The following is a 15,351-nucleotide window of genomic DNA, read 5'->3' as shown; positions in this document are numbered from 1 at the left end:
AAGAAATGGCAGCCCAGATTTAACTGGCCTGAAACATAACAGCAAAAAAATCTCTTGCAAAAGTTGACAGTCCTCTTACCAGATCCACATATTCCAGAATCATATAATGAGGCTCTGCTTCCCGGCACAGTCCAAGAAGTCGCACCACATTACTGTGGTTCAGTTTGCCAAACATCTCAAATTCTCGCCTGAAGTCCAACTGCAGCTGTTCATCCCTGGTTTGGAGGCTCTTGACTAGAACAAGCACCTCAGTTTCATTGTCTTCAATGCCTTTTGCCTTGGCCAAGAATACTTCTCCAAACTCACCCTTTCCTAAAAGGAGATGAGAGTTTGCAGCTATACTTCACAGCATGTACATGATACTCCCGCGCAAGAGTAGCTTTATATTCAAATATTGCATTTGGATATTTGCTACAGCCTCTTTATCAATCATCCAGAAATCAGACCATTGGTCCACCCAGCCCAGTGTTGTCAACTCTCATTGTTTTCTAGTCATACCTGCAAATATTTGGTATTCCCTGACACTCTCTCACCCAAGTAATAAACTCAATCCTGCATGTCTTCCGAAATCAGATAAAATTGGGTGAGTGTAGTGTGGTATAGGGGTCTTAAGACAGTAACATTTGATATCCAGGTCACACCTTGAAGCAGATATATCTACAGATGTTGACTTTGTGAAGTATATCTATAAAGCTTTCAGAAGTGTCACATGGCTCATGTTATAACATTCAGATTTAACAGGAGTTAACAAGTTATGTGCAACAACCACATGAATTTCTCTCTCTCTAGTCAGCATCTTTACCAGTTGCTGATCTACTTCCAGATGCAATTCGAAGACCCAATGAAAGTCGCTTCATGAATGGCATTTGCCTGCACATTGGGCAGAGGTGCATAAAGTGGGCAGACTAAATACAGTGCAACTGCCCCATTCATATACACCATATGTCAAGTGCATAGGGAAAACAGAGAAAAATATAAACTATGGAAATGGAAGGAAATTATTTCAGCACACATATTTACAGTGCTAGGATTGGGAAAGAGAAAGAATCATGTTGGGGGGGGGGAGAATAGGGTAGTTTATTAATTTAAAATGAATTAACATATGTGCATTTTAAGTGCTTAATTAAAAACAGTACTTATAAGTACATGTATGCAAATGATAAATGGGTTACCTTATTCTACTGTTGCTTCATAATACAGTGAAAACACCTAGGCCATCATTTCAATTACCTCATTTTAATCTCTGGAGAGTATTAACATTAAACCTAGTCAGCTATTCAGCAATGATATGAACAGGATACTCAACTGTAACTGTGGTTCTTTGAGTGGTGATCTGTGCCCTCACACAATTGGGTACTGCGCCTGCGCAGAGACTCCATTCAGAAGCTGAAAAGCTGAGCAGATTGGCGGAAGCTGTGCTCACTCCCATGTACTGAGCATGTCGAACTCCACCAATCTAGCTCCTCCTTCAGTTTTCTTTCGTCCACCTCAAGAGAAACTTCTTCGGTTTGCTCCTGAGCTGACTAGATTTCTACTGTACGGTAGACTTTTTGTCTTTTCTCCCTTTCACTTTCCCTTACTGTACAGTAGATTTTTTTGTCTTCTCTCCCTCTTTTTCGAGCATTGCCCTCTAAAAATGTGATTGTGAGAGTTTGTGAGCTGCAGATTTTTGTTCTTCAGGCAGACAGAGGATGAAAGAAGCCATCTTGTCCCAAAGAAACTTGTGGTAGGCTGCCATACAGGCTTGGAGTTTGGCGACGATGGCATTCAGGGCAGCAGAAGAATAGAATCTGCGTCCGAAGATGTCCATACGTCTGCCATCTTTGTCTACTGGGGCAGAGTGAGTCTTGCCTGATGATTTTGTAGTGGTTTCAACCACTGAGAATTGGGTGCATGATGGGAGAAGAGGTATGGAGCTGTATCTGGCTGAACCTTGTACATGCCCTCAAGTTTCTTATACACCGGGATCACAGAGGCAAGTTTGTGCCATGATAGGGCCATTACATCAGACAAGGAGGCCAAAAATGGAAGGACTGCCGGCTGGTTAGGAACAGGCAAAATACCATAAACCTGGTTCCTAGGAGGTTTAGGAGGTTGGTCAACGTGAAGACCTATGGTCCTGGACATCCTGTCAACAACATCCAAGAAAAGGTGAATGTCCTCGATGGGGGACTGAGGCGTGGTATCTTCAACCTTTTCCTGAGGAGAAGCTATCACTGGTGATGGAGAATGAGGGAATAGCTCTGGCTCATATGTGGATTCCTCAGTAGAGTGTATCACTGTAGGTACAGAGAGGGCTACAGATGGAACTAGCTGAGGAATTGACAACGGGACCATTGACGTTGAGGGTACAATCGGGATTACAGTGGTACCTTGGGATACGAAATACCCAGGTTACGAAATTTTCGGGATACGAAAAAATCCCATAGGGAATCATTGTTCCGGGTTACGAATGTTTTTTCGGGTTACGAAAAAACTTTTGGTGCTTTTTTCGGCTTTTTCGCACGGAATCGCGGCTTTTCCCCATTAGCGCCTATGGCAATTCGGCTTACGAAGGCTTTTCGGGTTACGAAAGCGGCCGCGGAACGAATTAATTTCGTAACCCGAGGCACCACTGTATTGATGGAATGGGCGTCAGAATCGATGTCGAGACAAGGGTCTCTGCCATAGAGCGAATGGGTGAAGCTGGAGGGCGGGAGACAGTGGCTGTAGTTCTAGGTGGTGGCGATGGGGCATGGTAGCGGCCATCATCTCTAGACACTGAGAAGGTGATCGAGAATGATGTCGAGGAGGTGAGCGAGAGCGGCACTGATAGCGAGAAGGGGAGTCATCGCGGAGATTGTGGTAATGATATCGATTTCTATAGGAAGGAGAGTAGGATCTATACGATGAGGGCTGTTCTTCTCTCCAATATTCTTCAGCTTGATAATGAACGACATAGGAGCCTGAGGAATGAGGCGAGCCGTATCTGTATCCGTCTCAGTCTTGAGGTGAAGAGAACCTGTGGACTCTGGCCGGCAACTGCCTTCAAGGAGGCGGAGGTGAAAAAGAGTGTCTGTATGCTCTCAATGGAGTTGCCAGGATCTGTGCCAGTACCACAGCTGGAACGGGAGGCAGAGGAGAGATTGTCGTTGGGACCAGCGTAGCGACAGGCAATGGCGTAGGCATAGAGATAGCCATTGATGTCGAGTCCAGGGCCCTCGATGCCGAATCTAAAACAGTGACTGGGATGCGGGATGGCAAATCATCTCCGATGTCGAGGCAGGCATGAAGAAAGCCAAGGTGGAGTCAAGCTTAGCCGCAGCTAAAGCTATCAATGTCGAAGCAGATAACGAAGACGAGGCTGACGTCAGGGCTGAAGCAGTTGAAGGGGCAGCCGCCACCTTAGGTTTAGGCTTCTTTTTGGGTTTGTCGTGGGAAGCAGGGGAAGAGTCAGGCCTCTTCTTGGCTTTCTGAGGTCTCTGTTGGGAGACAGAGGGGACCTCCTGAGGCAATGAAGGCTCTGAAGAAGATGGCTGCGACATCGAGGCTGTCGACATTGATGTCGCTGATGCAGGAGCCGAGATTGATGTCGACGTGGAGGTAGCAATTGTCGACGTCGAAAGCCTTGAAATTATGGGAATTCGTTGAACTTTGTGGATGGGAATTCTTTCCAAAGGATCTACAGCCAAAGCGGATTTTTGCGCAACAGAGAGAGAGCGCTCCCACAAGAAAGATTTAAGTTTGGAGGCTCTATTCCTAAGAGTCACCGCAATGAAAGCTCTACAATGGGGGCACCTATCAGAAATCTGGGCTTCCCCTAAACAAAAAAGGCACTTAGAATGACTGTCATTGAAAGCAATTTTCTGGTCACATTCGGAGCAATGTTTAAACATAAGAGGCCTAGAAGTGGTAGGCCTGTCCAGGCCGGCAGCATTTCGCTCTCACAAACAATCAAATTTTTAGAGGGCAATGCTCGAAAAAGAGGGAGAGAAGACAAAAATCTACCGTACAGTAAGGAAAAGTGAAAGGGAGAAAAGACAAAAAGTCTACTGTACAGTAGAAACCTACTCAGCTCAGGAGCAAACCGAAGGACAAAAGAGAACTGAAGGAGGAGCTAGACTGGCGGGGTTGGGCATGCTCAGTGCATGGGAGTGGGCGGGGCTTCCGCCAATTCGCTCAGCTTTTCAGCTTTTGAATGGAGTCTCTTGCACAGGTGCAGTACCCAATTGTGTGAGGCACAGAGACCACGAAGAAGAATCAGAATTACCATTCCTGCTAAAGAGGAGTTCCCTGCAACATTCTCACAGTGTCTGGAAAGACTTCTTAAGTAACTTCACCACTTCCCTTTCCTTCCCCTGTAAGTCTGTAGCTTGAAATGGCAGATTGTGAGAAACAAATAAGTCAGTATCCCTCTTGTTTTGCAAAATTTACAAAGGACAGGCATATATTGGACCACGTAAAAACAAAAGAAAAACAAAAGAAATCGTGTGCAGGCACTACCTTATTTCTCCATATTATCCAGTACATAGGTCAATTTTATGTCTTCTCTTTTTAAAACTATGAAACAAATACAGCCTTTCATTTTTGCTGCCTCAGCAAAATCTGGTTCATGTTCTCATTTTTCCTTTAGCTACTGGAACTCTTGACAACTCTAGTCCTCCACTGTCTCCCCTTCATCTCCTCAAATCTGTTCACCAGTCTGCTGTCAAAACCATTCAGCCCTCTTTCTGTCTCTTCATATGACATTCTTCCTTAAACCACTACACTTCTTGCCTGCTCCCAAAACTAGCAAAACTCAAAAGCCCCTTGTGGCCTCTTACTTGTCTATTCTTATGTATCAATATAATCCTGTCTATGATTTTTGCTCTTCCAGCTCTACTACTGCCATCGCCCAAAGATTTCTTGCTCCTGCAAAAAGAATTTTCTCTTTTGCTGCCCAAGTAGCTGGAAGTACCCCCCAGGAACACCTGTGTGATATCACCCCACTTAAGTACATGCAATTGAAGACATCTCACATTGCTTCCTTTTCCCCTATACCTTTGCTAGTTCAAATTTTACATTGTAGGGACTGGTCTTCTTGTTCTCTACAGCAAAGATGGGAACTATGTGCCCTCCATATGTTGTGAAACCACAAATCTGAGTATTCTCTACCATTGCCTATGCTGGCTAGGACAGCTGGGAGCTGCAGTTCCACAACATCTGGAGAGCTGCACTGTTCCCACTCCTGTAAAGTGTCATACACTTTACCCATGCAAAATATAAACAGAAAATAAAAACTTTGATAAATTACTAAATACCTTAACTGACTAAAGGTGAAGCACACATTCCAAAAGCCTCCTGATAGATGCAAAAAAGGAGAATATATCTTAATTAAAAAAACGATTTGTCTGACTAGAAAGGCAAATACTCGCAGAAGGCAAATACGGAGCCCGCTTTACGTGGCTTTCAGCTTATGCTGAAAGCCACATGGGGAGGAAAGGGTGGCATGTCCCATAGGGATGAATGGGGTGCACGCCTGTGGTGTGTGCATGCTGTCACACCACCGCGTGCATGAGCCCCATTCATTTAAATGGGGCTGGAGCATAAGCGTTATTTGTTTTACGTGGGGGAGTCCAGAACAGATCCCCCACGTAAACAAAGGGCGCACTATATTTTCCTTTCAGAGAGAATTCAATGCTGCTTCTAAGGTTATGCCTCCTAGGACAGGTCTGGCCTGCTTAACCATGAAAATATGTTGTTTATTGTTTTCTTCATAAACAAATTTAAGTGACTGAATAAAACTCAGATATTTAAGTAGAGATTTCCTTTCTACCGAAAATCAGATCACAGACTTACAAAAGTTTTATACCAGAATGTGCCCAGGGAGAAAAGCAGGGCATGTGTCTATGTGTGCACATGCAAGGGTGAGAAGAGCCACTCAGGAGGATCTTAATTATGACCATGGCACTGTTTGGTGAGCTTTCCTGTGCACTATTAAACAAACAGGAAGCAGAATGCAACATACCCAAGGGAGTGATTGTCTGCAGACTGGAGCGGGGCAAATGCATCTTATCACCAGCGCTGTGCCTCTTGCTAGCTGCAGAGCTGCTGCCAAGATTGTTCAGAGCCACTTCTTCCTGGATCTCGGCAGTGGTCTGTCCATTTTGCAGCAAAGTGCCTCCTGAAAGGAAAAATATACGTTTAAAAAAAATATAATTGACAAGGGGTCACATTTGTGGATCTTGTGTCTTATGTTTGAGGTTTACAAATTCCACAATTCTCAGCCTTCCAGTGGTGTTTGGAAGTGTACATGGTTGCAAACGAAGGCAGACGTCAGGGAAATCTCAGGCTCTGCAGCCCCATAATTGCTAATCACTTCAATCCATCTGTGGCATACACCACAACAAGCTGTTAAACTGTAACCAGAATACTTGGTTACAGGGCGAAAAAATGAAATGCACAGATATAGGATGGGGGACACCTGGCTTAAGGAGACAACATGTGAAAGGGATCTAGGAGTCCAAGTAGACCACAAGTTAAACATGAGTCAACAGTGCGATGAGGCAGCTAACAAGGCCAATGCGATTTTAGGCTGCATCAATAGAAGTATAGTGTCTAAATCAAGGGAAGTAATAGTGCCACTATGTTCTGCTCTGGTCAGGCCCCACCTGGAATATTGTGTCCAGTTCTGGGCGCCACAATTCAAAAAGGACATTGAGAAACTGGAGCGTGTCCAAAGGAGGGCGACTAAAATGGTGAAGGGTCTGGAAACCTTGCCCTATGAGGAACGCCTTAGGGAGCTGGGGATGTTTAGCCTGGAGAAAAGAAGGTTAAGAGGTGATATGATAGCTCTGTTTAAATATTTGAAGGGATGTCATATTGAGGAGGGAGCAAGCTTGTTTTCTGCTGCTCCAAAGACTAGGACTCGGAGCAATGGATGCAAGCTGCAGGAAAAGAGATTCCACCTCAACATTAGGAGGAACTTCCTGATAGTAAGGGCTGTTCGACAGTGGAACACACTTCCTCGGAGTGTAGTGGAGTCTCCCTCCTTGGAGGTCTTCAAACGGAGGCTGGATGGCCTTCTGTCGGGGATGCTTTGATTTGGATTTCCTGCATGGCAGGGGGTTGGACTGGATGGCCCTTGTGGTCTCTTCCAACTCTATGATTCTATGATTCTATGATACTTGGACTAACTGAAATATTCTGAGATGAATGCAGAGGCATATAGGAAGCTCTCTTCCCTAACCCCAATGCAAGGTTGCTGTACCCTGAATGTCTTCTCCTGACAACTACACCCCTACATATGCAGCAACCAGTGCAGATCTGATACCTTGCTGATGTTATCGCACAACTTTTTAATTTGACCTACTAACAAGCAAATAATTTTTCAGCTTTCCAATGATATGTTATGCAATGCCAATTGCTGCTTTAATGTCCAGCTTTCCTCTTCTGTAAAAACACAAAGGCATTTCCTGGTTACAGGGAGAAATCTGTAGGGTAAATAATAATTAAATCTTATTCCATTTACTGATTTATGTACAGTGGGGTTGACTTTGTGGTGTACCCTCCTGTTCTGCTATATTCCCACCCGCACAGCTAGGTTTTGTCTGCCTCCAGGTGGTACAATTGTCCATTTAATTGCCATTTTGTTTTATCCTGTACCTCAAAATAGCAATTTTTAGAAAATCACTTCAAGTTTCAGAAAAGTGGTGATATCGTTGGGTGGCTGGAGTGAAAATGTGGTTTGTGGGTGAGGCTGCCAAATTATCTGGAGGGGCCTACCATGATGCACAACACTAACACTTTAATTTTAATTTTTTAAAATAATTAATTAATATATCTTTATTTTACAAAGCTTGCATTTTTACAAGATAAATTTTTACAACAAGACATTTTTACAAGCGGGTAAATAAAAACATATCAACAAGCTATAAATCTGTTATATATTAGGCTTACACCTGATAACTTTCCACAAGAAACTGTATAATTTTATCTTTTAATACAAAATCTTATTCCCCTATCTCTAGGTATGAATAAAAAAGTTTTGTTTCTTGTACCTCTCCTTACTGAGCAGCTGTTAAGTAAAGTCTTACAGCTTCCCAATCCTTTTCCCATTTAACCATATCTTTCTTATTTATTAATGCTGTAAATCTATCTAGAGCTTTCAATTCCCATATTTCATTTTGTCAAGTCTCTATTTGTGGGGTTATAGGTAATTTCCAGTTCTTTGCTATTATGTTTCTGGCAGCCGAAATTAAGTATAATAATATTTTCCAATGCTTCCTTTCTTCCTCTGGGTCTAATAATGAGGTCATGTTTAACGGATATATTTCTGGTCCAAACTGAAAATCAATTTTTAAAAATAACTTTATTTCCAAATGAATCTTTACCCAAAAAGACTTTATATATGTGCATTGCCACCACACATGCAAATATGTACCTGTTTCTTTTTGGCATCTCCAACACCAATTATCCTTTAATTTATATATTTTTTCTAGTGAACATGGTGTTTGATACCATCTATTTACAACTTTAAAATAATTTTCTTTTATTGTTTGTGCTACAGTAAAAAAATTTGTTTTTAATCTAGCTTTTCCCCATTTTTCCAAGTCCAAATTGTGCCCATTTTATCATAGAATCTTTAATTTCCACTTCTTCTAGGGATCTTTTCAGTAAGGTGTTATATACGGTATTTTACTTAATATTTTTTTTCATCTTCTTTCATTAATATAATGTCCAGTTCATTATTTTCTTTCTCAAAACCAAATAAACTCTTATTCTTTGTAAATCTTTTTATTTTAATTTTTAATGCATTTATATCCCACCTTCCTCCCGAGATGGGATTCAAGATGGAATTTAATCTCTCCCCTGCCCAACTGTGCATATAGCCATCATCTTCATTGCCTATCTCAGTATCTGATGAAAGAGGCTTTTGCTTGTGATGTTTATGTTGTGTTATGTTTTGTTATTCTTTAAGGCACTCCTGGCTCTGCTGATTTTAACACTATCAACTAGCAGAGATATCCTTACAGTATGTATGGTTAATGTGTGAACTACCCTCCACAAATCATTATCTCAGAGAAGAATGCTGAGTGGGTACTGGATTAATAAGCCTCTTCTTAATACAGTAGTGGGAGAAGAGTTGGTAGCAGAGCTTTATTTGTTGGCAGATCTATGGATTTTTATAGAGCAGCTTGCCACAGTCACTAGAGGGCAATACAGCCACACAGTTCAGTGAAATGGTTAAGTGTGCAGAGAACTGGCTGCCTTCCAGTCCCTGATATTTGATTATCACCTCTTGCTGTTTGACCTGTCACTGGAGGTTCTTGCTGAATACCCCTCATGGTTATTTCATAACCCTCCACTAGTCAGAGCAGAACTCACTGTGGTCCTGAGCAGCATAGGCAGCAGGTAGGTACTGCTGTCAGTAGTGATGGATTAATAGAGTATTCCAGGCAGCTCTTGCATTCTCAATGAAGTTGTGAGATTTTGAATTCGCTTTGAAGAGGAAATGATGGAACAAAAGGCTGGAGGGAGCGAACTAGAGAGACCAGCTAGGGTAGAGACCGGCTCCCTCTTTGTACAGAGAAATTAATTCCTGCAGTTTATTCTCAAAGCCTGGGAATTGTTTAAAAACCCAAGATCAGCACCAAGGTAATTTAAATCATACTTTGCAAGTGAAGCAACTTAATTAACTACTTCCAATTAAGCCTGATTACTGAGTTTTTGAAAAAATATTTGCAGAGCAGAATTAACTATTAGCAATTAATTTTTATTATTATGGGTTTTTGATTACAGACAATTGAGGGCAATAAGCTGTAAAGAAGGATTTTTTGCAGCCAAGGGTGGGTTATGTCCTACAAAATGGGATACCTAATTAGTTAGGCACAGACTAGAAAGTCATCCTACAACAATGCAGAATACAAGAAACTGGAGAAATAGATGTCTTGAATGCATCTGTGATGCTCCCAGCTTAGCTTTAATCTGATTTTTGATTCTTTCTCACATGTTTTCTACAGAGGTTTGGAGGTGTTTTTTTAAAACACCAAGTTTCTAACCATCAAGGCTGTTCCTTAGAGAAATCACTGTGTATGATTTCCCTAAGAGATGGCTAATCTATTTTTACTCTTTACTTCTTTTCTTCTTAAGCCAAATACCATTTCATAAGAATATATATCCCCTTAAATCAGGATGTTAAGTATTTCTAGGAGGCTTTAATGAGGTACTTTTTGAAAGTCAAAGTATGCATCTTTCTTCTTATGATAAACTCTACTACTTCTGTTTCTGGTAAAATACAAAATTTTACCATACCAAAGCAAACACTAAAGGGAGATTTTTTAATCACTATTCTAACCCTTTCTGACCAGATGATAAAGCTACCCGATTTGTTTTCTGTTTACTATTTTACCTAGCCCAGCATCTAAAATGACTGTCTGCCTTGATACTGACTAGCTGGCTCTGTCTACCACAGATAAAAGAAGTCTGTGAGCTTCACCCAGGATGGAGATAATCTTGAGTTTACAGCTGAATTATATTTTCTTTTTAAATTGAGGGTCTAACTTTTCCTCCTGCTTTGTTTGGAGTATGCCTAGGGGCTATTCCTGGTGAAACTCTAATACCATTACTTCACCTGACAAAGCCTCATTTGAATGCCTGCAGACTTCCTCATCTGTTACATTTCAAAACATCAAGCAGACAATACAACTGGAAAATCAAGTCAGGGTGTTTTTTTCCTTTCTCCCTCCCCCTTTCATTCCTTCTCCCCAACTTTTTTTTTTTTTTTGGTAACACCTTGCTTAGCTTGACTTGGGACCAAAACCAATACCCATGGGCCAAATAAAGATGATGCACACCCCCAAAGTGGCTGGAAGCCACACCAGGCTGCACTCGGGTCCAAAAGATCGGATTAAAAAGATGTTGATTTGAACTGACTCCTGGCTGGTGCAGCTTGGGACTGCAGATAGCAGCCCGCTTTGGGAGCAGGCTGTGAGGTTACCACAGTCCTGGTTTTATCGCGGCCATAGGCCACTCTTTAATGTCCGTCTGCTTCACTAATAGTTCTGGACATCTCAAAAGCCTGTTTCCTTTTGGTTGGTCTGATAAAGGTATTGGGAGCTAGTGTGGGCATACTGATTTGAGTACTGGACTAGGACTCTGGAAAACCAGTTCAAATCCCTACTCAGCCATGCTCAACCTATTGGGTGACCTTCAGCAAGTCACACTCTCAATGTCTCAGAGGAAGGCAAAGGCAATCCTTCCCCCTGCCCCACACAAACCATGCTGCAAAAACTCCATGACAACTTTGCTTTAGAGTCAGTTTAAGTTGGAAATGACTTGAAAGCAGGCAGCAACAACAAAGGTATTACCATAATATGGATTTTGAAATGGCTACCAGATCACTCCAATAAGCATGCTTGTTGACATAATCAAAGAAATGTGAAATGTTAGTGAAAAAGATGTTCTTTTGTAGTAGCCATACCAATAGGTTTTTTAAAAGTAAGACTTGGGCGCGTTACAGACTGCCCAGAAGAGGCAGTCTCGCACCACTGCTGGTTGCAGCGTCCGGGAACCGCAGCAGCCAAACGGTGCAGTTCCCGGATGCTGCAAAGAAGGAGCGCAAAAATCGTGCTCCTTCCTGCGCCCCGGAAGAGACGCTGCAAGTGCTGAAGCGCGCACTCAAGGCGTCATTTCCAGGGCGCGATGTGCGGACGCAGCGTGTCTGCTACGTCAAGATAGCGGCGGCCGTGTGGAATGGCTGCCGACATTTCGTACGGACTCAGTCTGTGCTAGGGTTAGGGGCGTCTGGAAGAGATGCCCCTTTCTAACCCTAGCACGGACTGAGTCCGTCCTAGTGTGCCCGTCTGTAAGGCATATTCTTGCCTTTAATGAACACTTTCCATCTATTTACCTGCAATAGATGTTATGATAGTTGCCTGTAATCTCCTAGATTCCTTAAAAAATCAATGAGACATACTTTATAACCCTCTAGTAGTAATAGATGTCTTCAAGTTACTACCATACAAAGCTCAATTTTAAGTATAAACTATATATTGCCTTAGAATATCAGGAATGTTCATCTGAAATATTTAAGAAGACCTAGGATGGATGCTATCTAGACCTACTGATTTGTTATACTCCATAGTATCATCACTTGACATCTCTATTTACTTCCATTTCTCTTACTTCAAAAACCCATTTCAGGCAAAGGTGCCTATCTTACATCTGTCACAGTAAAACCAGACACAAACAATTCATTCAGCTTTTATCCCAAGAGATTCATACTGAATGTAATAGACTTTAATTCCATTTCTGGCCAAGATGATCTTACCATTCAAGCACTCCATCTCCGGCTCCTCACCCTCTGGCTGCTTCTTCAGCCTCTTTGCTTTCCTTCTCTTTTTGCAGTAAAACATGAGGCCCAGCACAATGATTATGTATGCCACTGCAGCACCAACAGACAGCCCTATAGTCTGGATCATTTTATAGGGAGTGTGGCTGTTGGGTGCATCACCCCGTTCTGTCATTGGTTTGTCTGGAAGTTAAGAAACCAATTTTACAAGAGACCAGAGAACAAGATGTTTCCTTCTTGCCACAGCAATATGTACAAGTTGACTTTGTAGAAAATATTACATCTGGATATACTCTTAACTTGCTGCAGCAGTATATAGAATTAATCTAAGAACTGTCCTTCCACCGAATCAGCTGTGCCAGCATCTGCTGTCACGTTAAGAGGATATAAACAAGGAAGCTTCTCCGTCTTGGATAATTAAAAGGAATTACAGTGGTGCCTCGGGTTACGAAAGTAATTCGTTCCGCGGCCGCTTTCGTAACCCGAAAAGCCTTCGTGAGCCGAATTGCCATAGGCGCTAATGGGGAAAAGCCGCGATTCCGTGCGAAAAAGCCGAAAAAAGCACCAAAAGTTTTTTCGTAACCCGAAAAAACATTCGTAACCCGGAACAATAATTCCCTATGGGATTTTTTCGTATCCCGAAAATTTCGTAACCTGGGTATTTTGTATCCCGAGGTACCACTGTATTAGGAATAATTAGAAACCACTCTGTCTTATAAAATATTTTAGGCTTCTTCAAAATAGTGGTTACCATCTAGTTCAGCCTTACCTAACCTCCCCTCCAGATATGAAGTACTGGAACTCCCATCATTCCTAGGACCATGATGACTGGCATTAAAATACCAACACATTTGAAGGGGGATGGATTAGGAAATGCTGACCTAGTTCTACAGAAAATTCACATATGGGGACATGGTATATTTCATCCTACTCCCTTCACTCAGATTTGCTTCTCCAAGATTTAGGGAAATACACAAATCTTCCCAAAGAGGCCACTTGCTTGCATTCCAAATGCATCAGCCTGACCTGCATAGGAATTTGTCATCTCTTACCCACAACATGGAGAAAAGCCTCATGATGCTTGATGTTGCAACTGTTGCCTGCAATGCAGGTGTACTTGCCAGAATCCTCGGTGGTGACATCATATATTACCAGAGAGTCATTGGACATAATTTGGATCCTGCAAGAAAGAACAGATAATAGGGAAGGACTCATGGTAGAATCACCCAGTCAATCAGTCAATCAATCAATCAATCTAGATAACCCAAGGCACTGTATTACACAAGCAGAATACACTTCCATCACTGAAGAGCATCTGCAGAGTAGCAACTCCAGATGACATAAAAAAGCGAGTCAAAGCAAACTTTACAGGGAAAGACAAGCCCTGTCTTTTCCCACCTCTGCCTTGCTGTCATTATCCAGACTGACAACTAATAAAATTCTGAATACAAGTAAACAATATGACAATTCTTCCAAAATAACAAGCCACAAGGGCACAACTACGTGCCATCCAGTCTCCCACCTAACAGCTCCTGACAATGCAGCAACAATCCAAATAAATATTTCAGCCTTCTCATCAAAGATTGTCAATAAATACAGAATGTTGCACGGCTTGGTTTTACCATATATGCTTGACTATAAGTCAACCTCATGTTTAAGTCGAGGGCAGGTTTTGGGGCCAAAATGATGGATCTTGCCATGACTCGTGGATAAGTCAAGGGTAAAACCTGGAGATTCCTTCAGTGTGTGTATGTGTGCGCAGCTTTTTGCTTCAGTGTTTCAACTTTGCTTTTATCCTTCATTCAGTGTGGGCCAGTGCACAGTGTGGGCCAGTGCACAGGCTCTTTCTGCTTGGCTCAAGAGAAAAAGAAACTCTCTCTCCATGGGGAAATCTGAAAGAGCTGCTATTACATTACCATACTGACCCGTAAATAAGTTGACTTATTTTGAGGTCAATTCTTGGGCATAAAGTTTTAGACTTAAGGACGAGTATATATGGTATTTACTAAGACTGGGAAAACCCAGGCTTTCCTTCAAAAAAGATTGTAGCTTTATTTAGTTTTTGAAGACTTAACTTAGCGGACATCTTAATCTTTTGCCTCTCAAACAGTGTACAACTTACAATATCTTAAAGTTTAGTTCAGAAAAACAAATGGATCAAAAACTATCACACACTATGTTAAGAAACTCAAGAAGGGCCATCTATGGAAATAGGGTTCAATCTGCACATTTTGTTCCATTTATAGAACTTCAATCAGGCTAATAATGGCCCGGTCCAGACGGGTGCGATAGGGCGCCATCGTCACATGCGAGGGGCGGTGCTTCTAGACAGCCCTCGCCCCTCGCATGTGACGAGGGTGTCAAAATGGTGGCACCCTGTACAGATGGGCATCGCCGTCACTATGTGATGGACGCCTAGCATCCGCATGTCGCAAGCGTGCCATTGGTGCACTGCGGCATTATAATGGCGCCGCAAGAAGAACCCACTTTTTGCAGGTTCTTTTTGGTCCACGAGGAAGTCCCACGTTCTGGAGGCTGTGGCTTCCCCACAGACCAAAGCTGGGCGCCGGGACACAGTCCTTTTTGGACGGTTTGTCCCGTGCCAATAATACCTATTCTTTATAGTTTTAGAGTAAAGTTCTTCCACTACCTTAACATAAGAGATCTTGCTGAGGACAAGATACAAGAAATTGAACCTGGATGCTTAGGTATGTGAAGCATGAGCAATACCACTGAGCAACAGCCTTACTCTTTCTTCTATATGACTTCGAAGCATGGTCTGTAAGCATCTGCCTGGCTATTTAATCAATTGTAAAAGCTGGTTATTGCTTCATACACTTTGGAACAATGAGATGATCTCTTAATTGCCTGCCTATTGTGTTTGTTTCTGATGAAAGAGAACTGGAGAGAGATGTGCCAAAGGGCAGGGAGTGCATTCTTTTCCCAAAGACAGAAACAAGAAGGCAAAGAAACTGCAGCTAGAAGATATGAAAGGTTTAGAGATTACTAAAAGGGAGAAAAGAGATATTCCCACATCCCCA

General features: G+C 42.3%; 1 protein-coding gene across 1 annotated transcript in view; it reads right to left on the bottom strand.

Moving 5' to 3' along the window:
* Positions 1 to 15,351, bottom strand: part of PTK7 (protein tyrosine kinase 7 (inactive)) — a 156,975-nt gene that overhangs the window by 8,601 nt on the left and 133,023 nt on the right. The window contains exons 13-16 of the mRNA XM_042464575.1: positions 13,363 to 13,490; positions 12,290 to 12,493; positions 5,987 to 6,142; positions 80 to 312 (exon numbers count right to left, since the gene is read on the bottom strand). Of these exons, the coding sequence (XP_042320509.1) occupies positions 80 to 312; positions 5,987 to 6,142; positions 12,290 to 12,493; positions 13,363 to 13,490 (721 nt within the window). The remainder of the gene's footprint in view (positions 1 to 79; positions 313 to 5,986; positions 6,143 to 12,289; positions 12,494 to 13,362; positions 13,491 to 15,351) is intronic.

The sequence above is a fragment of the Sceloporus undulatus genome, chromosome 1, assembly GCF_019175285.1.
Source record: "Sceloporus undulatus isolate JIND9_A2432 ecotype Alabama chromosome 1, SceUnd_v1.1, whole genome shotgun sequence".
In the NCBI taxonomy this organism is placed as follows: Eukaryota; Metazoa; Chordata; class Lepidosauria; order Squamata; family Phrynosomatidae; genus Sceloporus; species Sceloporus undulatus.
The sequence above is the reverse complement of the archived record's forward strand: the minus strand, read 5'-3'. Positions and strand labels throughout refer to the sequence as shown.